The sequence below is a fragment of the Xiphias gladius genome, chromosome 1, assembly GCF_016859285.1.
Source record: "Xiphias gladius isolate SHS-SW01 ecotype Sanya breed wild chromosome 1, ASM1685928v1, whole genome shotgun sequence".
Classification (NCBI taxonomy): domain Eukaryota; kingdom Metazoa; phylum Chordata; class Actinopteri; order Istiophoriformes; family Xiphiidae; genus Xiphias; species Xiphias gladius.
Window position 1 is genome coordinate 16,029,001 of NC_053400.1, and position 25,518 is coordinate 16,054,518.

Here is a 25,518-nt window from a genome sequence, read left to right on the forward strand (position 1 = left end):
CAATACCTGCCATTTCATGGTATTAGCCAGCTTTCAGGCTATTTTTTTTAGTACTAGTACAGCATGCTGAGCGATGAAGTTTTTTCAAGATCCCCTTCAAAATATATATCAAACATCGTGCCACCACAAGAGCTCTTGCAGTTCTCAGATGGCGGTTTTGCTTATCTCAAAATGAATGAAAACACTTTAATATTGAGCAGAATTTGTTCTACGTTTGCCTGAGAGGCTTTCGACGTTTTTCATTAAACGTCAAGTTTTGCAGAGATCAGACAATTTACTTGTTGAATAAGTAAGAACAGAGACATCAAAATTATTATTTGTCCTGTGATTGTTTTTTTCGATCCATTTTCGAAGTAAAAAGAAAAAACAACTATTGATGTCCAAAAAAGACTTAAAGTGCATTTAAACACTAAATTCAGGTTAATGATTTTCACTCTAAAGACTTGAAACTCACAGTGAGTGATTGTCTACTCAGAAACCTGCATTAGTGGAACTATTTCTGGAACTGTTTCTAACACAATACGTGTTGCTCATTGATCTTTCACTGTGCTGTTTGTTTTCCACCATGTTCTTTGCAGAACCAGGAAAAAGTAACCCTCATAGCTAAAAATAGCATGTCATCTTAACGCGGTTTTGTATATTTTACCAGCCGCCAGATTTAGCCACATATCGTCAGGATTACCCAGCGTTTAGATATTGTGCTGCTAAAAGTTCTCCATGTCCGTTTTGCAGTAATGTGGTAGCTTGTACAAGTAGACAAAATCAGCTGCTGGGGACACGTAAATGATTATGGTGATGATGCTCTCATCATTTTAAGCTGACTAAAGGGCCTTTCTTCCAAATGGCAGTGAGACATCATTTTCCCTTGTCTGTCCTCAAATAAACTAAAACAGAAGTATAGTAAATCCAGTCAGTTAGACTTAAATGCTGACACTGTCTAGTTGTAGTCTAGTGGCCCTAGTGGGGTAGTTTGTGGTACCTTCAGCATTTTACAGAGCATCACTGGTCTCTCATAACCAGGGAAAAGAGGGAGCAGTTTGCTTGCACAGAGATGGGGGGGGGGGGTGAAGGAGAGCTGGTCAGCCAAATGGAATAGTGTCATTGATCAGTTGTCATGACAGCCTACTGATGCTCTTCCCTAATAATACATGGTGTGTGCATGCGTGTGAGTCTCCAAGTTAAAAAAAAGTCCCTACTCATACCCTTCTGCAAGAGCACACTCATGTAACAGTCACTCATGCACACACACTCAAAAATGTCACGCACTGGGCTGGGCCACCTGGATGTGTGTGTGTGTGTGTGTGTGTGTGTGTGTGTGTGTGTGTGTGTGTGTGTGTGTGTGTGTGTGTGTGTGTGTGTGTGTGTACTTGTACTTGTACTTCTATCTTTGTGAGGACCAGTTTGAGTTATAGATCGTACGGAGTGAGGACATTTTGGAAAGTAAGACTTGGTTGTAAAGTTCAGGTTAGAATCGGGTTTAGATTAGGGTAAGGGTAGCGGTTGGGGTTTGGGTAAAGGCATTTAGTTGTGATGGTTAAGGTTAGGCTAGGGAATGCATTATGTCAACGAGTGTCCTGACAAAGATAGATGTACAAGTTTGTGTGTGTGTGTGTGTGTGTGTGTGTGTGTGTGTGAGCTCAGTGGGATCACATCGTTTTGCTTGTAGGAAGGTAGATAATGAACCAACAAGACAAACACACACACACACACACTCACACACAAACATTCAATTCTCTCTCTCCCCCTACTTTCACTCTCTACCCGTCTTCCACCCTTGTGTTGCCATGGTAACTGCTCTAGGGCAGTCTCCTGCGGAATATTCCAAGTGAAACACACACACAAGCAGAGACAAACACACACACACACACACACACACACACACACACACACACACACACACACACATGAACAGACAGATACACTCCTACTGATGCTATTTGATAAAGGGCTGGCTGCTGTCAAACTTATTAAGGATGTGTTTAACCTTTATTGTTTTGGGAATACATAACCAAAGTCATTATTTTACTCTGACATATTTTTAAGTACATTTCAGAGGGTCCTCTCCCTGCTGACGTACAGACCTTTTTATTGTACAAGCTATCGATTTATAAATGAGTTCTTATGTGTAAGAGACATTAGTAGCATTTGTGAATTTATCTGCTACATTAGCTCTTCATCTAAATAATGGAATTTTCTCTTATGTGATGAAAAACTTTTTCTCTAATTTACTTTCAGCATTATTAACCTATGGGAAACAATTGTTAGGTACAGAAATTGAGTAAAGTGCTGTGTTTTGCTGTGGTTGTGCCTTGTAAGTGCTGTGTTCAAGTCAAGAGAAAGATCACATACAACTGAAGGAGGAAGATGGGAAAGACAATGGTTAGTTTTTCTTGACAAGTGCTCAAGTAAAGGCAAGGTAGAGAAAGGAAGAGGGAAATTATTCTGTCTTTTTAGTGTTGAATGCAATTTACAAGTTAGATAAATTAGTTAGATAAATTTAGTTACATAAATTTGATAATAAAGGTTGAGCCAGCAATGGGGGTGTACATGTCTAGAACTTAAAGAAGTGATGATCAGCTCATATTTACTGTATTTTCCTGTACATATCATCATCACATCATGAGCTCTGGACAAACAACTTGAGGCAGAGGTTAAGCAATGTCACAGAAAACTTAATGATAAAATAATACTAGTAATTAAATAGTTTATCGTATTTTGGTCTTTTTTTTTTTTGTAGCTGTTGGTCTTACCACCTGTCCAGAGCCGATGATCCCTGCCAATGGCATTAAAACTGGAGACAGATATATGGTCAATGAGGTGGTGGCATTCACCTGTGAGCCTGGGTACACGTTACAGGTAATGAACGCATAAACTGACCGATAATCAAATGTATTAATACATTCTTAACTATTTTACATACTGTTTGTACATAGTAAACCACTGGTTTTCACATTTTGTGGCTGGCATCAGAAAAGATGTTCAAATGTTACTTATTAGAAGCAGACTAAATATTATAAAATAAAACTTGCATTTCTGCATTTCTACTTATGTTAAATGCACATAAAAACTATTGTCATGCTCTGAGATGAAGCAGAAATAAAATTCCAAACTTAGAGAAAATGCTGAGATTGCACATTTTTCTCCAGTTGTTTCTTTAATATTTTCAATAAAAAGAAAAGAAGCAATCTTTACTGTTGAAAATGTACCTAAATTCTTACACTATCTTCTTCTTGAAACTTACCAACTGTATTATCACTTTCAGGGCCACTCTCACATTTCCTGCATGCCTGGTACTGTACGTCGATGGAACTACCCACCTCCTCTATGCATAGGTAACACACATTCACACCAGGAAACTGCACCACATGATAAACTGTATAATGATTGATCGATCCAATGGGAAAAAAAAACCAAAATGTACCACAGGTGTGAGGTTGGCATCGCACTTTTAGGCCTGCACAGCGAAGTGACAGAAGTAGTCTAAACACAAAAGTGTCGAAGGTTTGTAGTCACATGTTCTTAACAGAGTTCTTTGGAAAGGTACTATTTTGTTAATTTTATAACTTATTTTACATTTTGAGGGTAATATCAAAATCACTTTATTCAAGTCCTTGATTACATGTCAGTGTGTGGAATTCTTCAGCTGCACTACGTATATAGAATATTGTAAAATTGCAATTTTTTTGTCAAAGGACCAAAGTCAGTTAAAATGGATATCATCTTTTAAAGTGGAAACTTTAGATACAAGTCAGTAAAGCACAATTTCTCCAATATTAGGATGTTGGCCTTGTCAGCTGATGAAACAGTAACATGATGTTATCTGGCAGCCACGTTTAAAATGACACTGTATCCACTCACAGTAACATACCTCAGCAATATTAATGGAACTTTAATTCTAAATCAAAATAATAAATAGAAATGAATGAATCAGAAAGTTTAGTTCTTAATGATGACTCAGTTGGTATATTTAATGTCACCAGCTTGAAATCAGATTTGTGGAAGTAAGCAACTTCTACATTGACATAGGGTCAGTGATCTATAAAATCAATCTGCCCGCTGGGTACAAACAGAGTTTTTTTACCTTGTGTTGTGAGCCAAGGCTTCCTAACTCCGGCAATAGTTTTAAGGAACCTTGATTACATTGATGTTTGTGTTTAGGCCCGAATAATTCAGTTCTTGGTGAAAACGTGTAGCAGGTCTAGGAAGCCAGTTCCAGTTAAGCTCCAGTTAAACTCAACCCTGCCATAGCCCCCATCACTATGTGTTAAATTCAGCATTTCTTATTTCAGTCAGAGACACTTGCATCAACCAAATCAGGTACACATCTGTTAATTGAAGGGGGCACCATATGTCTGTCTCCACTGGTTCTATAGGATTTCCAAAAATTCTGGACACATGGTCCAAGCCCCCATGAAGTCTAGATTTGAATTTTTAGACATGATAGCCAGCATCCAAACTATTCAATGATACTTATTGATTGATACTAAAAATGACCCTGTTCCTCTGAAAAGGCGCTCACACGCCTTTTGATGCTGCTTGCGGCTGTATTTTCTACTGTTTCTGACTTTTTTGCTGTAATGTAACCTTCTTTCTGATGAAGAAAAGAGGATAAAGTGATGGTCTCTACTGTACATTGCTCATGTGCTGCCTGTTTTAACAGTTTGTTTGCTCTGCTTGTGTTGTCAGCTCGTTGTGGTGGGGTGTTGTCTGAGATGAGTGGTGTCATCCTTAGTCCAGGTTTCCCTGGCAACTACCCTGGCAACCTGGACTGCACCTGGCAAATCACCCTGCCAACTGGATATGGTAAGTATCATGGGGTGTAAGAGCAATCCTAGTGACTGTGTCACTTTCAGTACATCTGTTGGTGTAGAGGGGAAAGAGACCTTTTTCAGCACAAAATCTGAAGCACATATGGTTTACATGTGATGTGTGTTGTTTAATGACTACACTAACTGGTGTTTTGAGTAGGACACAATTTGTATCTTTCTGTGTTATTATTTCTGGTTTTTGGGTAGGATATGCTATGATATGATATTATTTTCAGAAATGATAACAGTATACTCAAATGACAACAAAACTACATTCAAAAGACCTTTTTTGTCATTGTCTCAGGCAACAGAACTGCAGTTCTATCTTCAGTGCAAGTTATCAAAATATATAAATGACAATATAAAAGTACCTAATAAAAATATGTTAATAAAAATAAATATTTAAGTTGTGAAATAATATAAACTTAATGCACTTGTTCTATATGCTTACAACATGTCTCCATTTTGTATGTACACTTTGAAAGCTTTGTCAAATTTAAACTTTTTCTGTAGTCATTCTCAGATACATAAAATTTAGGCCACCTTTGAGTCATAAAATTAAAAATCCTGTTGGGTATGAAAATGATCTACACTATAATTCTCATATATTGTCCTCTATATTGTCTTTCGTATCATGTCTTTATATTCTAGGAGCCCATATTCAGTTCCAAAACTTCTCTTCTGAAGACAACCATGACTTCCTTGAGGTCAGGGCTGGACCACAGCATAGCTCTGCTCTTATTGGACAGTTTACTGGTTCGCAGATCCCACTCCCTCTACTGAGCACCACCCACCTGACGATCATCCACTTCTACAGTGACCACTCAGAGAACAGGCCAGGATTCAAACTGACCTATCAGGGTGAGTTCGTATGTGATCTTTGACTAATTAAGATTTGTTTTTAGAGTAATGATTGCAGATACTAAATGCCACAAACCGTGAGGTAATACTGCAGGCTCTTCCAGTGGAAAGCGGCCTCTCAAGGGACGCTGAGGGAACACACCTGTATTCAAATTGAGCCTACTGTTTAGTGTCTTCATATTTGGGGTAGGGAACACAAGTGGATTGCTTCAAAATAATTTAGGGAAAAAACTGGCATCTTAGAATGTTCTGAATAAATTAACATCCAAACCTAGTGGCCAAATTACAAAGCCTTCCCAACTGTGAGAAGTGAAGGATAGGATGAAAAAATGTATTGCTATGAGGTTTTGAGCTTTGATCTGTGGGTGAGTCATGCTAAAGACTTAAAAAAAACCTTATGGCTTTCCTCTCATCATTAAAAGAGATGGATTGTTAGTAAGCTCCTGTGAGAGACTGCCATCTTGTCCAGCAGGCTTTACTTGTAGCCCTAAGTGGTTCACTTCAAAGACACAAGAGATGCACTGTGGGCCTATACACCAGCATAACTAGAACAAGGCTTCCTACTAACTTGCATATAAACTAACCCCCATTAACATGCATATAATCATTTCCCCCTTTTTCTCCCAATTAGCAATGGCCAGGTCCCCTAACACTGCAGTCTTTGTCACTGCTAACTCCCACTGTTAGCGCTGTTGTGGAGGATGTGGACATGTTTCCTCACATGGAATTGCAAGAGATGCTTTTATTCATCTGACAGCAAATACAGTATCTTTGACAGGAGGATGTAATAAACACGTAGGTTAACAATCCTACCCTTGATTGTGTTGAATGTGCACAAATGGCAGTGCTCCAACCTGGGTGCATGCTTTCACCCTTGCACCACTCGAAGATACAAACTCAGGTTCTGTACTCAAGGCCTTGGAGGTTTAGGGTTCAATAGGCTGAATAATCATGTGCACACACATAAAGCCTCACCGGTATAAGGGCTGGGTGCTAAAAACCCAGTATGAATACAATGGAAAAGTACCCACACACTGACGTCCTAGATTCTGCTACTACCAACATGGACTGTGTCACTCTGAGGCCTCTTTTCACAAACTGCACCTCAGATCCTGTCTCGTTCTGAAGACTCTGTTTGTATCAACCTGGTGCTGAGTGCTTGTTATTGTGCTGAAAGGTGCTGTTCTTCTCTCTAGCCTTTTCCAGCAGCTGGTATTCTACTGTCAGACACCACTGCTCTCTGTCAGTGGCAAATTTAATGGAGGGCCTTGGCTTGCCATGACACTCTTGCAGAGTGAGACGTGCTCTAAATAGACCCGTGATACTGACATTTCCTCAAGCAAGTGTTGGCATGCCATGCATGTATGTGCCACAGCACGGTGCAGGAGGAGATCACGTCTCCGATGTTGCTGCATTTACTGCTGGTAACCTCTGTTGGTCATAGATTTTCTAATGCCACTTCAAGTCCATTAGCTTTAGATGGGTAAAAACTGAATAAAATGATTTTCAATCGTCGTTCTGTAGTCACATTTGGGACTTGGGAGGCAAGCATAAAAGACTAATGTGTAAGGTTACATAGCAGGGTACAGAGTAATAAATATACAGCTACAATGGATTTTATTAATCTGAGTATAACTGTATGCCTGCCTATGTGGTTTACCAAAGAGCAGCTTATGTTATTTTCCTGATTCCTAAAAATCTGGTAAATCGGAAATTAAACAAATTAAACTGTAGTACTTCCACACTGGCAATCATTTCTCCCCATCTCTTTCTTTAGCCTATCAGCTGCAAAACTGCCAGGAACCCTTTCCTTTCCCCAATGGTGACATCATCAACAGTGACTACAGCGCTGGCCAATCAATAACTTTTCAGTGCTACCCTGGTTATGTTTTGATTGGACACCCAGTTCTAACATGCCTGCACGGGACCAACCGAAAGTGGAACCACCCATTTCCACGCTGTGAGGGTAAGGACAACCAATGACTATGATATGATGCTATTGTTGAAAACGTTCATGTCTGTTGATTGGGTTAAAGTTTGTACGATAATCAAAATTAAGATGTAATTTTAAAAAAAAAGAGTACACTTCAGAAACTAGCCAGTTTATTTTTTGTTGTTACAACCATCTTTATCCCAACAACATCCCTCATGGACAAATTCTACTTTATAATAGAGAAAGTATATAGAAAATATTGTTATCCTGATTGAATTTGAGTAAATTTAATTTAATCTTTCACCAGTATCACAAGCCAGCACTCTAGGCAAACAAATGGAATGTAAATATTCCTGTGTCACTTGGATCATTTACTGTATACATCAGTACCAAAATTACAGCTCTCACCACTACCACCACTTCTACTACTGCTACTGTTGCCTCCACTTTTACTACTACTAATACTGATGACAATTCAGCAGGTATTCTTGTCTCCTGATCCTTGCAAGTCGAGCACATTGGAAGAAAGTGACAAATTTGCAATTAGATAATTTTATAACTCTGCTTTTTACAGCTCCTTGCGGCTATAATGTAACAGCTGAAAATGGGACAATCTATTCACCTCAGTACCCCAATGAATACCCCAACTCCCAAGAATGTATCTGGCTCATCACTGTTCCCCACGGACATGGCGTTTATATCAACTTTACCTTATTGCAGACGGAGCCTGTCACTGACTACATTGCTGTCTGGTAAGTCTGGGTACACTCATGGTTGAATGTACATGCACACACATCTGTTACACAGTCTTGACTGTGCAAAGGTATATATCAGTATGTGTCAATTGTTTATGAATCTATTTTTCTCACACAAACCCATACAGATCTGCGTATGGCACAGGGATCACAGCTCTATAGACTCCTGATTCATACACACATACAGTATATACTCTGTGCTATGCATACACAGAGTCTCATGCAGTAATAATGGAATTCAGTGTGGAGATAAAATTGTAATACAGGGAGTGTGAGAGTAATGCATTCACAATGGGACCACTGACCAATTCAATCTAATTCAGTACCATAGCCATACACACACCTGGAGAGGGCTCAGGAACTCTGGCAATAATGATGAGATTCAGTGGGGAGTGGGAAATGTAATGAAAGGAGTAGTAGAGCTGGGTTCACAAATCCAACTTGACTTGGCTGGAATTTGAGGTTTGAAGTTTTGGGTCAGTCCAAGAGAAATTTGTCATTTGATAGTTCAGTTTGCATCGTGTTTGCCGACAAAAACAATATTGAACATTGAATTTATTAGGACGAAAATTAAGATCCTCATTTGGGGCAGGTTGGGTTTAGTAAAGAAATATTTGGTGTTTGTCTGAGGTCAGGCTTTAATGTTCTGGTTCAAGATTCAAGCTCTAGGGAGCGAGCAGCTGAAATATAGGCAGTGGGAAAGTAATACATTCAAAGTCGGTGACTACTTGCTTTCAATCTTGCCAGCTACCGGAGTCATGGATATAGCTATGGAGAGGCACAGCATCAAAGTTATTTTGCAGCTGCAAATTGATTTCTGTGACTCATGTGTTTTTGGCACATTTTATAGTGAACAAAATTATAAAATCAAATTTATAGATTGTAGGGTACCAAAAGACATCTGTAATGTCAGATTAGTGCATACATAATGGACCGCTCAATCTAGCTATATCTCAAACACATGAATATATTTGGAAGTGACTGGGGGCTGACTCTGAAGAGAGGAGTCCTTTTCTCATTCTCAGTGGGATAGCATTTACGTCCTTGGGCCTTCGGCAGATTTAGAGTGGATTATCCAAAGGTCTATTGCGCCGGCATTACAGTCAAGTAAATAGTATAGAACTCATACCCACATCAGTACTTTGTGTTTCAAAGTTTGAATAATCATTAAAGATATGGTCTTAAGATTTGATTTATTTGAATAATGTAGTGTGTATAAAATATAAATTACTAATTTCAATACCATAGATTTTTACTATAAATTTTTTACTACAGACAGCTGTACTGTAGACGTACATCATAGTGATTTCAGCACAGGTGGAACATCTGTAATTGCCTTCCAGTTGTTGTCAGTCAGATCAAAGGTTAGTGCATCAGTGACTACTTTTCTTTTCGAAAGAGTTGTGCTCATTGCTCATCTTTGCTTCAACAGATCTTATGGTCTTTCTTACATCCTTGTGGCATGAGGCAGTGCTTTTTGATGAGTCTTTGGGTCCTTTTAACGTGCCCACACAGAAACAAATGTTCTTTTCGTGTGGAAGGTTGGAGCGGTGTGAGAGGTGCTATGGGTTTTTCAGTGAATTAATGGCCTACGTCCTATTGAGATTATGAAAACCTGCCTCCTGAAACATTTGTATTTGGAACACCTCAGTTAAGTGCATCAGCAGCGAGCTGTTAATAAACCAGAATGACTGACATTATCTAATTGAACTCATAAGAGCATAAGATTGGGGCCACTGCTTTGTTATGAATTGGTCTTTTGATTGTTTGGATTTGTGAATTCACTTGGACAGAGAGTGGGAGGAGACACATTATGCCCTGTGTTAGCTGCTGGGTTAATAAGAAATTGATTGGGAGCATAATTTCAATTTACTGTAATATGAAACTTTTAATGGTTAACTTTATGAGTTTGAGCCCAAAATAAATTGTATTGGATCTGAATAAGGGGACCAAAGCAAGCCTACAGTGTTATTGATAAAAAATTAAATTTCCAATTGAAAGCTGTAGGCCAAGGATTTTTCAGATAGTTACTTTATATATAAAACATGTTTAGTGTTTCCTATAAATGCTGAGCAATGGACATAAGATGACATATAGAGAAATGTGTTCATAGAGTACTGCTTTTGGTCAAACTGAGCATTGAATATCTGAAATACTATCAGTAACAGCTGACTCCTACAATCACTGTCACATTCAAACAAGTCAAGGAGGTAGTTTTTATGATCTTACAAGTCTAGACTTTCACTCTTCTGATCATTTATTCTACTCTGCTCTTAGTGGTTATGCTGATTTCCTTCTTCACAAGCCTCCTTCTGTTCTGGTTTCTCATTAATCAAACTTGTGAGGGATATTCTTTTGACTTTTGCTTTACTATGTCCTGTATATTCAATATCTCAGTGAAGTGTGTCTACTTCTGCCTTGTATACCCTTTAGGTTTATGTGACAGCAGCTGCATCCAGGTGTAAGGGACTGAAGCCATACTGTCTCTGCAGTTTGCCACCAGTTGTGTTTGGCTCGTTGCCTATAATCACTGAACCATTTCTAAAAGTGGCCGATGGATCAAAGACCAGAGCTACACAGCAGTTTATAATGCTGTATACTCACTCAAATCACCTGACTCAGTGACAACCAAAATGAAAGCAGTATTTTTTTAAAAATATTATTTGACAATGTTGAAAATATTTTGTGTGCTGTTGGTGCTTTTACGTAATATTGAATCTATCCCTGTGTTGGATTTCTGAGGGGAAAAAAATCACTCTAGAAGTGACGAAGAATTTCTTTGTTCATCATTTTGTTCATCAAATTCATGCTTTATCTCAATTAGCAAGAAAAAGCTGTCATAAAAGCTCAGAAAATTGCAGCATTCCACTGTAATCCAAACCCCTCAGAACAAGAAGAGATAACGTTTAAGATACGTCACAATATTTTAACAAAGTCTCAGAAATATCTGTTCTCATGTCACAGTATTGTTGTTCTATCAATGTACTGTTATTTCTAACTCTTTCAAATGGTAATTCTGCATCTCCAGCGTAAAGACATCAGTTGATTTTCGAAGATGATTTTGTGGTTGATCCACTGTTCTTTCCATTGTAAGACTCTGCGTGTTGAGGCAAAGAATTAACTGCTTGTACTGTAAAGGCATTTTATTTGTTGGTGAATGATGTCAGCCCCTATCACTCTCTTAATGTATTCCTCTCAATCTCACCCCATTCTCAACTGCACTGTGCTTGTGTCAATCACCTGTAGTAGATAGACAGCCTAGATAAACAGTAAGTGCTGAATTTTACTTTACTGAATCTTACTTTTAATCTTTATTTCCAAAAGTAAGGTTTACTTAAAATCTGAGGGAGATTATCTCATTCACTCTTCCTGACCATGTGTTTCAGAAGGTGTAGATTCACACCTGCAGCTGTTTTGCTCTCAAGCTAACATCTTAAGGCTTGAAGGTACTGAATTCATTAAATGGCTTTTGTACGGGAGCACATTCTTACTTCACTGAGGAAAAGGTCACTAAGCAACTCTGTCCGAGGTTTCTCAGTGCTGCTGTGGAATATCGACACTTTTAAGAAATTAGCTCAAATTATAAATACAGCCGTCCAAAAACATGTTTTAATAAATTAAAGTGTACATGTTTTTTGGGGCTGAGAAAAATAATGTTATATGGGTTTGTAAATTGGAAGTCAGTTTTGATTTAAATGACCCAAATAGCACATTTTGATTCTCCAAATGAGCTCCAACACCTTCAGAAGACTTTGAATTATTGAGGAGCCAAGAGATCCCAGGCACTCTTCATGAATTAAAATTTTAAAACCCTTGTTTAATCCAATGGCATGTTCATTAAAAACCTAAAATTGTACATTTAGGAACTTTAGAAAATGTAACCTTTCAACAACATTCAATATTTAATGAGTGAAGTTAAGCCTTTAATCCATGGTCTTTGTTCAACGAACTTGTTTGAAATGGGTGAAAAAAGCAAAGAAAAGAAAAAACTTAAATATTTTTGCTACCCCTTCAGTGGACAGGCATGTGGGCTTACCAGATGTCTGTTTTATTTTATTAACGAAGGCTGCTTTGGTTTCTCTTTCCCTCCGTAATTAAATGCCGTCAGTGAAAGTAAATCCATAACCAGCAGTTCATAAGAAGTTCATACTGATCTCAACCCCAGACCTTCCTTTAGGGCTGTGGCAGACGCATGTACCGGCACATTGTTGATGTTTGCCACCAGTCACCGGTTTGTTTATTTAGTGTCACTTTGATAATTAAACCATAACCAAACACCTGAATGCATCTGTTTAAGTTTTTCATCACTATTATGGATTTCCATTATAAGAAATCTACGGAGGCAGTTTTGGAGATAATTGGAGCTTTATAATAAAATATGTTTTGGGGGTGAGGTGTTGTGTGAATTTTTGCAGGTAGATCAATGAGAAAAATCTATATGTCTAAACAGAACAGAAGGAAAAATAAAAACAGTTGCAAAACCAAAATAATAAAAGGTTGAACATCAGCAGATACAGCACAGGATGGTTCCATGGCTACCCAAAGTTACTGAGGGTCCAAAATATTGTCATTCGTCTAAAAAAATTATACTACTTGTATTTATTCTTAAATTGTTATTCTAATTATTATTCTTAAATTCTTATTCTCATTTTAATATATATATTTTTTAAATCTTTGAAATTTTACACTTTACATTCATCATTTTGTCTAGTACTTATTTTTTAAATTTATAATTATTGTCATTACATTAGCATTTTAACACATCCTATTGGATATCTTGTGCCCCCATTTCACTGACTGTCACTCTTTGTTTCTCCTGCTCCATCCCTGTGCTGCAAACAGTTTAGATGTATCCTTCTTCCAGCTTAAGCATTGCCAGTGGTCTTTGTTGTCTCTCTTTCTTTATTCAGGGATGGCCCAGATACATCCAGCCCTCAGCTGGGAGTCTTCAGTGGCAACACAGCATTAGAGTCAGCCTACAGTACTAGCCCAAAGGTCCTGATCCGCTTTCACTCTGACTTTTCAACCGGAGGGTTCTTCATTCTCAACTTCCATGGTACAGATACATACACACACACACACACACACACACACACACACACACACACACACACATGCACACACACACACACACACACACACACACACACACACACACAAACGCACACACACACACACCTGTAGTATTGGTACCACCATACAGTATTTTTGTGTACATGATATAAGTACAGTTAGAAACATATGAACATATAGGTTCATGGACAGATTTACCAAGTACCAAGTTTTTTCAGTGCCGTAACTACAACTGAATGGACAAGAGTATATTTTTTTGGTTTAATATTTCAACCTGCCATCTGCATTTGCAAATAAAATACCAAATGAATTTCCTAAAACAAAAATACATCTTGATTTAGGATTTGATATTGTCTGTTTCTAGCATCAGTTCCATAACTCTTGATTAGAATAAAAGATTAGGTTTGAGGCCTTTCTACGGTAAAAAGGTACTGAGAGAGATTCTAGACTATGACCACTTTTCTTCTTTCACTCCATTCTATTGATGTCTTCATTATTCCACTACTTTTCACTATTTTTAAGAATAAAAAAGTTCATATCTCTGAGTAGGTCTATCTCCTGTAATGTCATTACCTCAAAACGAAACATTTCTGAGGAATTACTGGTAGTGTGTGCACTAGTGTGTGTTTTGTTAAAATCATACAGCCCCAGTGACAAAGGAGGCAACACTATGCTTTGTTGCTCAGGATGTTCACTGATTCTTCTGACCTCAAACAACTGTTTTTGAGGGAAACCTATCTGCACCTCTGTGTCTGATTTAAACATATTTAAATGCTATCAGACTCTTTATCACTTTCTTAGTCAAAGTATGTTTTTGTTTATGGAACCGATGAATCATTATTGTAAAAGGGGTTTGGATCAGCTACACTTAAAAACTCCTATTTCTCTTCTTTTTTTTCATTTAGCTACTGTAGGAAACCAGATTTTTCCCTCAGTATGCGGGTAGGGAAAAAGAAAAAATGTGGTTTAAAATGAAATAATTAATGATGCTCTTGTTATTTTTTGCTTATGTCTGTTATTCAAGTGACTGAGAAACATTTCTTGGAGGCTGAATTCACTTCTTAAGTTGTTCTTGCAGAGTTTGACACTGTTTTTGGCTTGTGAATTCAATCATGTAGTGTTTCTGTTATCCCATAAAGCCACCCTGATAGACTCAGCACCATATCTGAAATGTGTGTCCTTTTTTTTTTTTTTAAATCCATGGAAATACATGATATTCTGTTTTCTACGTTTTCAGCTGTCAGACTAGGTTGTGTGCAGCTGAATTATGCTGCCCAGAGATCAGGCAGATCCTTGTTTCATAATGTACAGTTCCTATAAGTTAATTAAAACTGTCAGTTTACAAGTGCAAGATTTGATATGTGAAAGACATGAACATGCATTCTGCATAGAGCATTTGAAGCTCCAGATCAGGTTCAGTAAACAGTGGCCAACATTTACAGTATGTGGCACCTGTAACATTCTGAGGTATTAAGTAACCACATGTCAGCATCCTTGATACAAAGCCTGTCTATAACACCATGATGCAAGCATGGCTGCCCCTTAAGAACTGCCTGGATATTTAAAATAATAAAGCTCACAAATGTACAGCTTTTTTTTTTAAAATGTCAATAAACTCCTTTGCTGCGACAGAACAATGAAACCGTGAAGCAACATCTTTGTTTTCTGGTTCCCATGTTTTGGTTCATGCACATTGATTTAACTATCAACAGATAGAAACTACGTTGAAGCTGTAGATGTCACTTTGCCTTTTTGAAATAAAATCTAAAAGGTACCTTATCATATTGCACCTCTCTCCAGCTTACCGTCTGAAGAAATGCCCTCCTCCCCCTGTTGTGGAGAATGCAGAGGTGATCTATGAAGATGAAGACTTCCGGATAGGTAATATTCCTGATTAATAATTATGACTTTTTATACAGCAAAACAAGTACTTCCAAAAACAGAATAACCACCCATCATACTAGAATAACCTACAAGACAGTTCTATTGAAACCGAGACTGCCGAACCCGCATCCGTTCACTGTACCTCTGTGTGCACGTGGGTATCTGTGTCTTTGATACACTGAAAAAAACAGAAGAGAGAGAGATTCACAAAAAAAAAAATTGCTATGCCACACATTTTATCATGCTTGGTAAATTTTTTAATATAATCACGGAAGTAAAATTGCAGCGGACCAGTATTATTCTTGATTATAAACGATAATATAACTTCCATCAACTTCTGTCAACTTTAGTTGCTCACCACTCTGGCAGCCTTTTCTAACTGCATTGGTTATCGTCCTGTGGTAACCACTGATAAATATGCGGGGTCACAAATAGATAACAAAGTTACACAAAATCAAAAAGTGTGCAAAGAAACTTTATTGTGAATATTGTAAAATGTTGTGTGCAATCACTTTGCCCCACTATTTGTGGTCAATAAATAGCACTGTTGTATAAAGCTTAGCCACAAAGTCTTGTTTTCTATTTGTACTGTGTTAATTGCGTTAAGCTAGGCTAAACACATCTTGTACCATCCGCGTTCTTCTTAATGTACTGTGTTGAAATGTTACAAAAGATACGTTTCCCCAAGCATTGAAAAACATCAGTTTTAGGAGAAATACTAGCTTGTCAAGGTCTCCATTTTCCCTCAGCTCCGTATCATGTGATTTGCTCAAAGCATCTTATTCTTAGGTTTGGTGACCTTTTAGATCAACAGGTGCTGTAATTTTGAGAAAAACAGACACTTCATAAAACCCCAGCAAATCAATTTACCCTGCCACTGGTGTGCAGAGCTCGGTCGCTTCTGGCAAAGTATATAATCGTTTTTTTCTGCAGCAAACTTTCATTTCAAAAATGTCAACTTTTTACGAATTCAGAAAACTTAGTTGATTTTTAAAAGATTTAATTTTTGATTTTTGTTTTTTGTTTTGTTTTGTGTATTTGTTTTTGATTTTTAACCTTTTAAAAATTCCTTAACAATATATTAGTTTAATTTCACGGTCAAGAGGGACTTCATCAGACCTTCATATTGAGAGAAAATGTCATTAGATACATTGTTCCTAATAGAACACAGACAAATACAACAGTGATCCAGAGGGTGATAGTACCACTCCAGATTTGTGATTTACTATGTACGGATAAAGTCGTATTATTGCCACTTGCACCACACCACAGCGGCACCAGGCCTGCACCTGTTCAGGAGTAAAGCCATTCACTAAGTAAAGACCAAAGCAGGGTAGTTGGGGGTAACCATACATAAAAATCTAGCAAGCCCCACAGAACATTCAAGATCATGTAATGTGAATTTTACATCCACAAAACCTGGCAGAATGGAGTACCTCAGAGACAGCAACGGTTTTGTTGATGGTCAGTCTAAAGCCAATTATCCAATATTTGAACAAGCTCAAGGAAAGGTTGAATGTTGTGTTTTTGTTCTGTTCAACAAATTTAAACTTACAGAGGCCCCATGCTGAGAAGGTGCACTCTACATGCCTGCTGGGAGCAAAGCTTGAAGCATGTATTACATCTCTAACCCTTTTAAGATTGCAAGCCTGTCAACTCTGCCTCTTAAAGCGGAATAACAAAGCCAACCAACCAACATGTTAACTATTTTGGAGCCCCGTGCTTACAAAATAAACACCTTAAAGGACAGAGTCAGACATGTTTTTGTTTTTTAAGATGGACTTAGAATTCTGAACTTACGGTATTTTATAATACGATTTGCCCAGCTATTTTGAACTGTGCAATCATCATGACTGAACTGTGTAGAAATTCTTGTTAAATGTATGATGATTGTGATGACTTAATAGAGGTTTTATTATTTTCCCTATGTTAGGTGATATTGTTAAGTATCGCTGTTTACCTGGATACACACTGGTCGGAAAGGCAGAGCTTATGTGCAGACTTAACTCCCATTTGCTTTTTGAAGCCCCTCCACCAACATGTCAAGGTAAGGCAACTCTCAGTTCAACACCTGAACCACATATAGAAGCATAGCCACTGTAAAAGCCTGTTCTGTTAAAGTGAACTTACTCACTGTGTACTCGTGTTTTTCATTTGTTTGTAGAGCTGCAATCTATGTGTCAACATTGTAGATAAACATACTCTTGAGAATGATGTAGTATGCTCACATGTTAAAGCTCCAAAATCGCCAATGCTGCACTTTCCTTAATGCAACGTGAGTTGCATTTTCGTTATATCACCACTGCCTAGTAAACACCATCATCTTTCAAGGCCCTTGGTTTTGTTGGCAACGTTCTCTTCACAGCCACAGGATATAGCATACAGCTGTTTACACATATTGATGTGTACTATGTGTAGGTCCTACTACTAATATTACTACCACCCACTACTGTGAACCAAATATTTGAAGAATCAGAGGGAGATTTCTAATCATAAGGGACATATTGCCCCACCAAATACAGCCTTGAAATTCACATGGTTAAGAAAAGTTGTGCTATTGCTATGTGATCATTGCTCTTTTCACCAACACATAACACCCAGCTGTACTCTGCAGTATATAACCAGCTCAGTGTCATTCTCAGTGATTTGTCACGTGTTGTCATGTAGGAAATCACTAACTGAAATGCAATTACACTTTAAAAGCCTCTTGTTTTATGATAATTTAAACAATGGAGAGACATAAAATTCTTATATTCTTTTTGGTACCAATACAGTCTTTCACTGTCAAACAGTTTTAGTGTTGTGTGTGGTAAATGCACACGACTTGATTTGCACTGAAGAGAGCCCAAGAAGAAGGCACACATTTTAGCAGCAGTTAGTAGCATTAATACATCGACTTTGGGACGTGCTGATAGTGGCTCCTGTTATTCCTATGACAAAACTGAATACTGATTTGAATTGCTCTTTTCAGAAAATAATTTTTTTCCTCCTGCAGCTGAGTGTTGAAAAGATGGTAAGCCTTTACCATTATGCGGAATGAACAGTGGCCTTTCCATTACAAAGTAGGAGAAAAAGAAGCAAGCACACTTATAAGTGGACATGCAACCAAAATACTCCCCCACACAACCTAGAGTACAGCTCCTTGTCTGTGCAATCCTAGCTGAAGAGTCATCACACAGAAAGACTGGGAGAGGCTTGCAGTGTCTGGTGGGGGTTGTATGTGGCCCTCAGATTCCACACATTCTGACAAATCCCAAACATGACCCCTACGCATCTGGTACCAGTGCAAGCAAGTTGAATAAAACCTGGCTCTTTTTGCATGTGTGCTGGAGAAAGGGAGAAAGATAAGGGAAGTGGGCATATAAACATGAATGATGGATGGAAAGGACATAAATCAGAGAGGAGAATTGTTAGAAGTTAGAAATGTATAAAAGAAACCTGCAAGTTCTCACTGTTTTGATCAATCTGACGGGCTTTTGGTTGTTACCCCTCCAGCCGAGTGCCCAGCTAATGAGGAGCGGTCTTCATCATCAGGAGTAATACTAAGCCCCGGGTTTCCTACCAACTACCCCAACAGCCAGACATGCTCCTGGCTGTTACGTATGGTTCCAGGTACAGTGTGTGTCATGGCGTGCATTCAGTATGTGTATAGACTGCTGTTTTTATGTGTAGGATTATGTGTCAGAGATTGAAGTAATTATATGTGTGTACATTTATATTTGCAAAAAAGTTTGTGTGATTGATTGTGTGTTGTACAGTGTGAGAAACTGTCTGTACGTACAACAGACTGTATATAAAGTGAGTTTGTGTGTGTCTATGTATGGAAGAGTAAGTTTATGTAAAATACAGAATGTTTCAAAGTGACGTTTGCAAGGCTGTTTGCACATGTATGTATGTACATCTGAATTTACATGCATAATGCATATTCATAAAGGTTTGTGCAAAGTGTAGGTCCCTGCATTTGTGTGTGTGGTATACATTTTTTTATTGCATATTGCAGCTTTTTGGATGTGATTGTAAATTAATTTCTCTTGTTTCCCAGGTTATACCATCAATATCTATGTTGAGATGTTCCACAGCGAGAAACAGTTTGATGAACTGGAGATCTTTGATGGTATAAAAAGCTTTTCCTCGCTGTTTTTGCTACACCTAGACACACTCACACACGCATACTCACATGCAGCTGTAATTCAGGTCTGTTTATAAAAACGTAGCACAACAGTTAGTACGATGCACAACACTTAATTCGCCTTGCTGGTGTGGGGAATTTTCACCCAAGGATTTCTAAGAAGGTTGTGTAACGATAAATATGAAAGTGTGCAGAAAAGATTGTGTGTGTAAGACAATTGTGTGTGTGTCTGTGTGTGTGTGTGTGTATAAATTAACTTCCCTCTTCTTTATTTATTTATTAAAACTGTATTTACATTGTATAATAAGTAGTTTATGTAACTTTACAAAACTTCATTGGATAGTTACAACTAACAATGTTTTTTTTTTTAATTATTTCTGCCAGAATCAGAATATAAGATCTTTAAATCCTAATGTCCATTCACATTTCCCTCAGCTTAATTTATAAAATAAGCAACATCATAACAAACCAACAAAACACAAATTAGACTTTACTAGCTTTTGAACTATGTGATTTGTATTGGAATTCACAAGCAGGGTTAGTAAATATACAACTAATATGTGTATCCTGCTCAGCTCTGTTTATTTGTATTATCTTGGCTGGCCCTAAACATAGTCTAGCTGCCTTTGATATTGCCGACAGCAACGGCGTCACTGTTGAGTGGGCGGCTGTTACTGGGGATGTTTCTGATTTGCTGTTCCATTCGTTTAAAATAAAACAAAACAATAAAAAAAAACTTTTAAATAAAGGGTACACTGCTAGATTTAAAAAAAATATTTTATAAAGTTCATAGATGACTGGTGAGTCTTTCTTAACAATGCAAAAATTACTTAGGGCTGCATCCACTGTTTGTCTATTTTTATCCCTGTCATCCCAACATACACATACACCCCTAAAGAAAATTACTAATTATATACATAAGTACATAACGATATACTGTCCACTGTACACACAGCAGTTCTGAAGTGTTACTCATTTGTTTCTCTAGGATCTTCAGGACAAAGCCCTTTGCTTGTTGCTCTAAGTGGTAACCACTCATCTCAGCTGAACTTCACATCTAAAACAAACCAGCTTTATCTACGATGGTCCACTGACCATGCAACCAACAAGAGAGGATTCAAGATACGATATTCAGGTACATCTAATATCTCTCTTCATTTTCTTCTCTTTTTTTGGCCTGTTAATCTATTTATAAACAGCCAGTGACCATGTTAACATTACGAGAATATAATAGAAGTAAAATTGAATACCAGCTATCTCCTTATCTGTCTTTCTATTTTTCTGTTTAAATTAAAATTAAGTGTAATTATGCATTACTTGCATGTCAAGGAGGAAAGCTACAGTTTTAGTTTTTTAGGCAAACAAGGGGAAAATCTTTTTATATCTACCAGCATAAATAACCAACCTGTATGCTTTTCCTCATGAAAGTGAATTGATGCATCAAGGGTGTAGGTACATGAGCCATGATCATTTAGAAAACACCTATAATTGGAAACATTATTTTTTTAATGCATCGGGCTAATTAGGAGTGAACAAGAATTAGTAAAGTCAATATATTAATTTGACAGTTTGTTTCAGTTTGAGTGTATTATCTCTGCAGGTTCTTGCCAACACTGTGGCTTTCTAACAATTAGCTTTGTTAGATTCAGTTTGGGAAGTTTTTCGGCTGCCCCTTAATCATGAGTTTTGCCTTGTGAAGAACGTGTTGAAGATGACCTCCAATCTCAGTCATAGAAAATACAATTTATAGCGACACTGATCCTGTTTGGGCTTGAGAGGAGTGAGTCACAAGGTCAGTCTCCTGACTCTCTATACTGAAAAAATGTGTGATATATTTCAGTTTGTGGGTTATATCAGCACAATGGCCTGAAGTAATAGTATTGTCTTTTCCCCATGGTGTTGTATTGCCCTGACAACAGCAGCTATACAGAGAACAGAAATTTATGGTGGACATTTTTCACTTCCTATACACTATTATGCTCTGCTGTGCTTTATATTGAAATACACCACACATAGAGTGCACTATATACTGCATATGTATGTTTATCAATTGCTTATAACATGGATTTATGACTTATTAGTTCTGTTTCTTCACTTCTCTGCTTCTTCGAAGGGCTGTTGGAGGTTTAAAGTTTACTTAGCTTTAGGATGAAGGTAACAAATAAGATTAGAATTAGGGTAGAATAATGTATTATGCCTGTGAGGGTCCTCGCAAGAGTAGAACAAGTGTGTGTGTGTGTGTGTGTGTGTGTGTGTGTGTGTGTGTGTGTGTGTGTGTGTGTGTGTGTGTGTGTGTGTGTGTGTGTGTGTGTGTGTGTGTGTGTGTGTGTGTTAATATGTGTGAGTAGGTCTGTGTGGCCTTCAGTTTGGGCTGTAACAATCACCGCTTTATTTTTCTTGTCATTCTTTTCATTCTCCATGCTTGCTTTAGCTTTAAAATGACCTTGGTGCCATTTTTCTTAATTGTATCAAATGTATTTGTCCACTGACCTTTCTAAAAGCAGCAGTAGTCAGTGCTTATGTAGATGCTTCATGGTGATTCACTTTGAAATTAAACTCCTCTGTCTGTTCTTTTTGTTGTCGTTGTTGTTTTTTGGCTTTTGCTGCTTGAATGTGTGTTGGGTGGTGGACTGTTTGTGAGAGTAGTTGAACTAGATATACAGTGATTGTTTGGATAAATGAGCAGGTCTAGGCGCTAAGTATCTGCTTTGTCTTTGGGGTGAGGATAGGCTTCCCAGACAGCCTAAAGGGGCACTAGGTCATAAAATGGTGTGGAAAAGTTTCTAATATAAGTATGAACTATTTTCAAGACTAGTAGAGCTAGATAAGCAAGGATGGCGGCTAGACTACAGAGTGGACCATGGCATTCAGATGAAGCTACCTATAAAAGCTAGTGGGGCTAGCCATGGCAGTTTAACCTGAGCAGATATAATGTAGATATAAGGCCAGGTCAAGCCGCTTAGTAACTGCTCTTTGCCTGTGTGAGAGTAGGATTCAAAGCAATCTTAGAGGTATGTTCGGTCAAGGCTAGAGAATGGTGTCAACTGTCAGAGGGCTCTGTCGATTGTGGACGGCACAGCCTGATAACTGCTGCGGGGCCTAATGAATACTGGGCTTCCACAGGAATGCTCACTCAACTTTTGGTACGTTTTGGTGTGTATTGATAACTGATTGGCTGGCAAATGTCTGGTAAAATTGTTTATAATCTCTGAAAGTAACCATAGCAACAGTATGGTTTGGGCTATTTTAATGGTGAAAATGACTTATAGTTTAACCAACTATCAATAAACCAAACCATCACCAAATTATTCAAATTGTATTGATGATCTTTACGATTTCTTTTTTGGGTTCTTAAGCAAGTGGCCATGATATAAGCACAATAATATTCTAACAAGTGTCCAATACAGTGTGTATCATTCATTGCCTCTGCATTTTCCACAATCCTGCACTGTCTTGCCTATCCTATCTTGACTATCCTGATTATCCTGTCTACACATAGGCACAGTTAAAATATTAAAAATAATACTGTTTGAAAGGAATTTCTCTAGAACACTTCTCTCCTAAAGTTTCATACTGGGATTAATAAAGTACTGCATGTCTTTATCTCTTTATCACAGCACGCTTATATATAGGTATGAGCGCACAATATACAGTATGTTTTTTATTTCCAAAGGTAATTTGAGATTTATCTTTATGTATTCAAATTGCAGTGTTTCCTGCAGACTGTGAGAGAAGTAATTTCAATCATCCACAGTCCCAGTAAAATTGCCAATTGCCAGTGCAATTCAGTTTTAAACAGCACCTGATCCTCTGATACAGAGGCCCTGTGATAAAATCTTTTCCAAGAGAAGTTCTTTTCCATTTCTCAAAATTATAAACATTAAGTAGTAAGGAATCAAAGGACTGGTCCCTCATTCCTGAATATGTCAGCAACCAGAGAATGATCATGTTAGAGAGAAGCTATAATGAGATATAAAATTAGTGGTGCAGATACAAATGATTTTAGAGGAGACAGAGTGAGCAAACTAGAGGCCATATGACTAATTGGGGAGAGGGAGCTTAAGATACTTCTTGGAAAGAAAGGTTTATAGATGAAAAAGGAAATTACAGAGTGACTCCGTTGTCCTGACTGGTGTAGGAAAGTCATTCCACCAATGTGTAGCCAAAAGGGAGAGGAGCCAAGACCAGGTGGAGCATTGGACAGGGATAGAAGAGCCAAGCAGTCCGTCGTTGCTGGTTCTGCCAGATGTTTAGACTATTCTCCATGCTCTAGCAGTTGTGCTTTTATGCTCAGTTCCAGCAGGACAAAAGATTACATCACTTGGAAAGGTTTCAGAAAAAGTACTTTATTTACTATGAGTTTTCTGCTTGTTTTTGTAACTCATTCACAGGTTTGTGAATCTTTCTATGTTGACTAAACTTGCTGACACTGTTGCTAGCTGTAATGCAATACGGGGCAGAGATGATAATTAATGTCTTTTATCGATAACGCCTGGGAACGGGAGCATGAGGGCCGTAATGTGTCCAGTAACTGATAGATTTTCCTGTGAATTGGAAAACCCAGAGAAAAACTTTTTATTTCATTTTTCACACTCTTTCTCTCTTTGTTCCTCCGTCTCCAGCTGCCTACTGTAGCATTAATGATCCTCCAGTGAATGGGGGCTTGGTCAACCGAACTAAACTCCGACCAGGTAGTAGACTACAGTTCTTTTGTAACCGTGGTTACCACCTGGTAGGCTCAACCAATGCCACCTGCAGGCTCCACTCCAATGGGCTTTTCCAATGGGACACACCACCACCTTTTTGTCAAGGTAAAATTTTAAACACATTCTTCATCATCTAAGTGATGATGAAAAAAGCTGACAAGAGTTTAAAAATTGCTATCTCATAAGGAATTCCCTCTAATACACTTCTCTCTTTGTGATGTGGCAGCTATCTCATGTGGAATCCCTCAGTCACCGGGCAACGGCAGCTTCCATGCTTACCAGTACACTGTTGGTAGCCAAGTTACCTACCATTGTAACCATGGTTACCACTTTGACCCCGGTGTTTCAATGACCGCGGTGTGTTTGGAAGATGGCAGCTGGAGTAATGCTGCGTCAGCCCCCAGATGTCTACGTAAGTTTTTTTTTTTAAATTTGATTAAAGAGCACTCAAGGGTATGAGTTAACAAGAATTAAAAAAAAAAAAAGAAAAAATCTTAAGGTCCACTTGCTAGCTATTTCCAGATCTTTTCACCAAATCTCATAGCCTTTCTCAGTTGATGGAGTACAGTTGCGCAGATTTTATGGTTGTCTCCATGACAACTCAAAAAACTCAACCCTCTGAGGAAGACCATGAGATGCGGTTGAAATCCCTAGAAAAGCTAGTAAGTGGATCTTGAGTTACTATTTTATCATCAAACTACCGATCCAAAACAGTCAAGTAGGAAATTTCCTACTCAAAGTGTGTTACTATCAAAAAATTAAATTAAATTAAATTAAATTAATTCAGTTTCTATGCACAGTGTCTTTTTTTAATGTTTCGAACAACATCAATGTTGCTGTCAGTGTGTCATTCAGTAGCCTGGGTATTAGGATATTTAAAGAATGTCTTTTCTCCTTTAAGTCAGAATACAATTAGCATTGTGGAGATTTGTAAGATGGGGCATTATTTATCGGATAATTTATTAACAAATAATAAAATTAGTGGTATGTGGAAGACCTTTAATAGAGCTGACTTTCAAAATAGGGTAAATTTATTCACTTTAGTGCCTGTATTTCCACAATCTTTCTCTACATGGGGGTGTGAAATTAAAAAATGAAATAAAAGTTTGTGTAGAGAAAAAAAAAGTAGAATCATCAAGCATCTGTATAAGTTAAAAAAAAAAAATTATAAATAACAATGGAATTCATAGAATGTACATAAGGCCAAATTCAGTAAGTTCTGGATTGGATCCTTACTGTCCTAAGTGTTGCTTTATGAGAATATTACTCATAAATAAGATTATAGATTTTCATGGATTAGAAATTGTGCATTATAGAGGCTCATGTGGTATTTACTGCTGGTACCATACAGCAGTAAATAGCTCCAGCA

The 25,518-nt window shown here is 37.8% G+C and overlaps 1 protein-coding gene across 1 annotated transcript in view; it reads left to right on the plus strand.

The window, feature by feature from the left end:
- LOC120789161 (CUB and sushi domain-containing protein 1-like) overlaps positions 1–25,518 on the plus strand; it is a 298,034-nt gene that overhangs the window by 229,620 nt on the left and 42,896 nt on the right. Inside the window, exons 39-52 of the mRNA XM_040125711.1 lie at positions 2,738–2,856; positions 3,263–3,332; positions 4,687–4,803; positions 5,460–5,669; positions 7,447–7,635; positions 8,177–8,354; positions 13,268–13,413; positions 15,231–15,311; positions 17,248–17,361; positions 18,810–18,926; positions 19,357–19,428; positions 20,432–20,578; positions 24,066–24,254; positions 24,376–24,561. Coding sequence (XP_039981645.1) covers positions 2,738–2,856; positions 3,263–3,332; positions 4,687–4,803; positions 5,460–5,669; positions 7,447–7,635; positions 8,177–8,354; positions 13,268–13,413; positions 15,231–15,311; positions 17,248–17,361; positions 18,810–18,926; positions 19,357–19,428; positions 20,432–20,578; positions 24,066–24,254; positions 24,376–24,561 — 1,935 coding nt within the window. The remainder of the gene's footprint in view (positions 1–2,737; positions 2,857–3,262; positions 3,333–4,686; positions 4,804–5,459; positions 5,670–7,446; positions 7,636–8,176; positions 8,355–13,267; positions 13,414–15,230; positions 15,312–17,247; positions 17,362–18,809; positions 18,927–19,356; positions 19,429–20,431; positions 20,579–24,065; positions 24,255–24,375; positions 24,562–25,518) is intronic.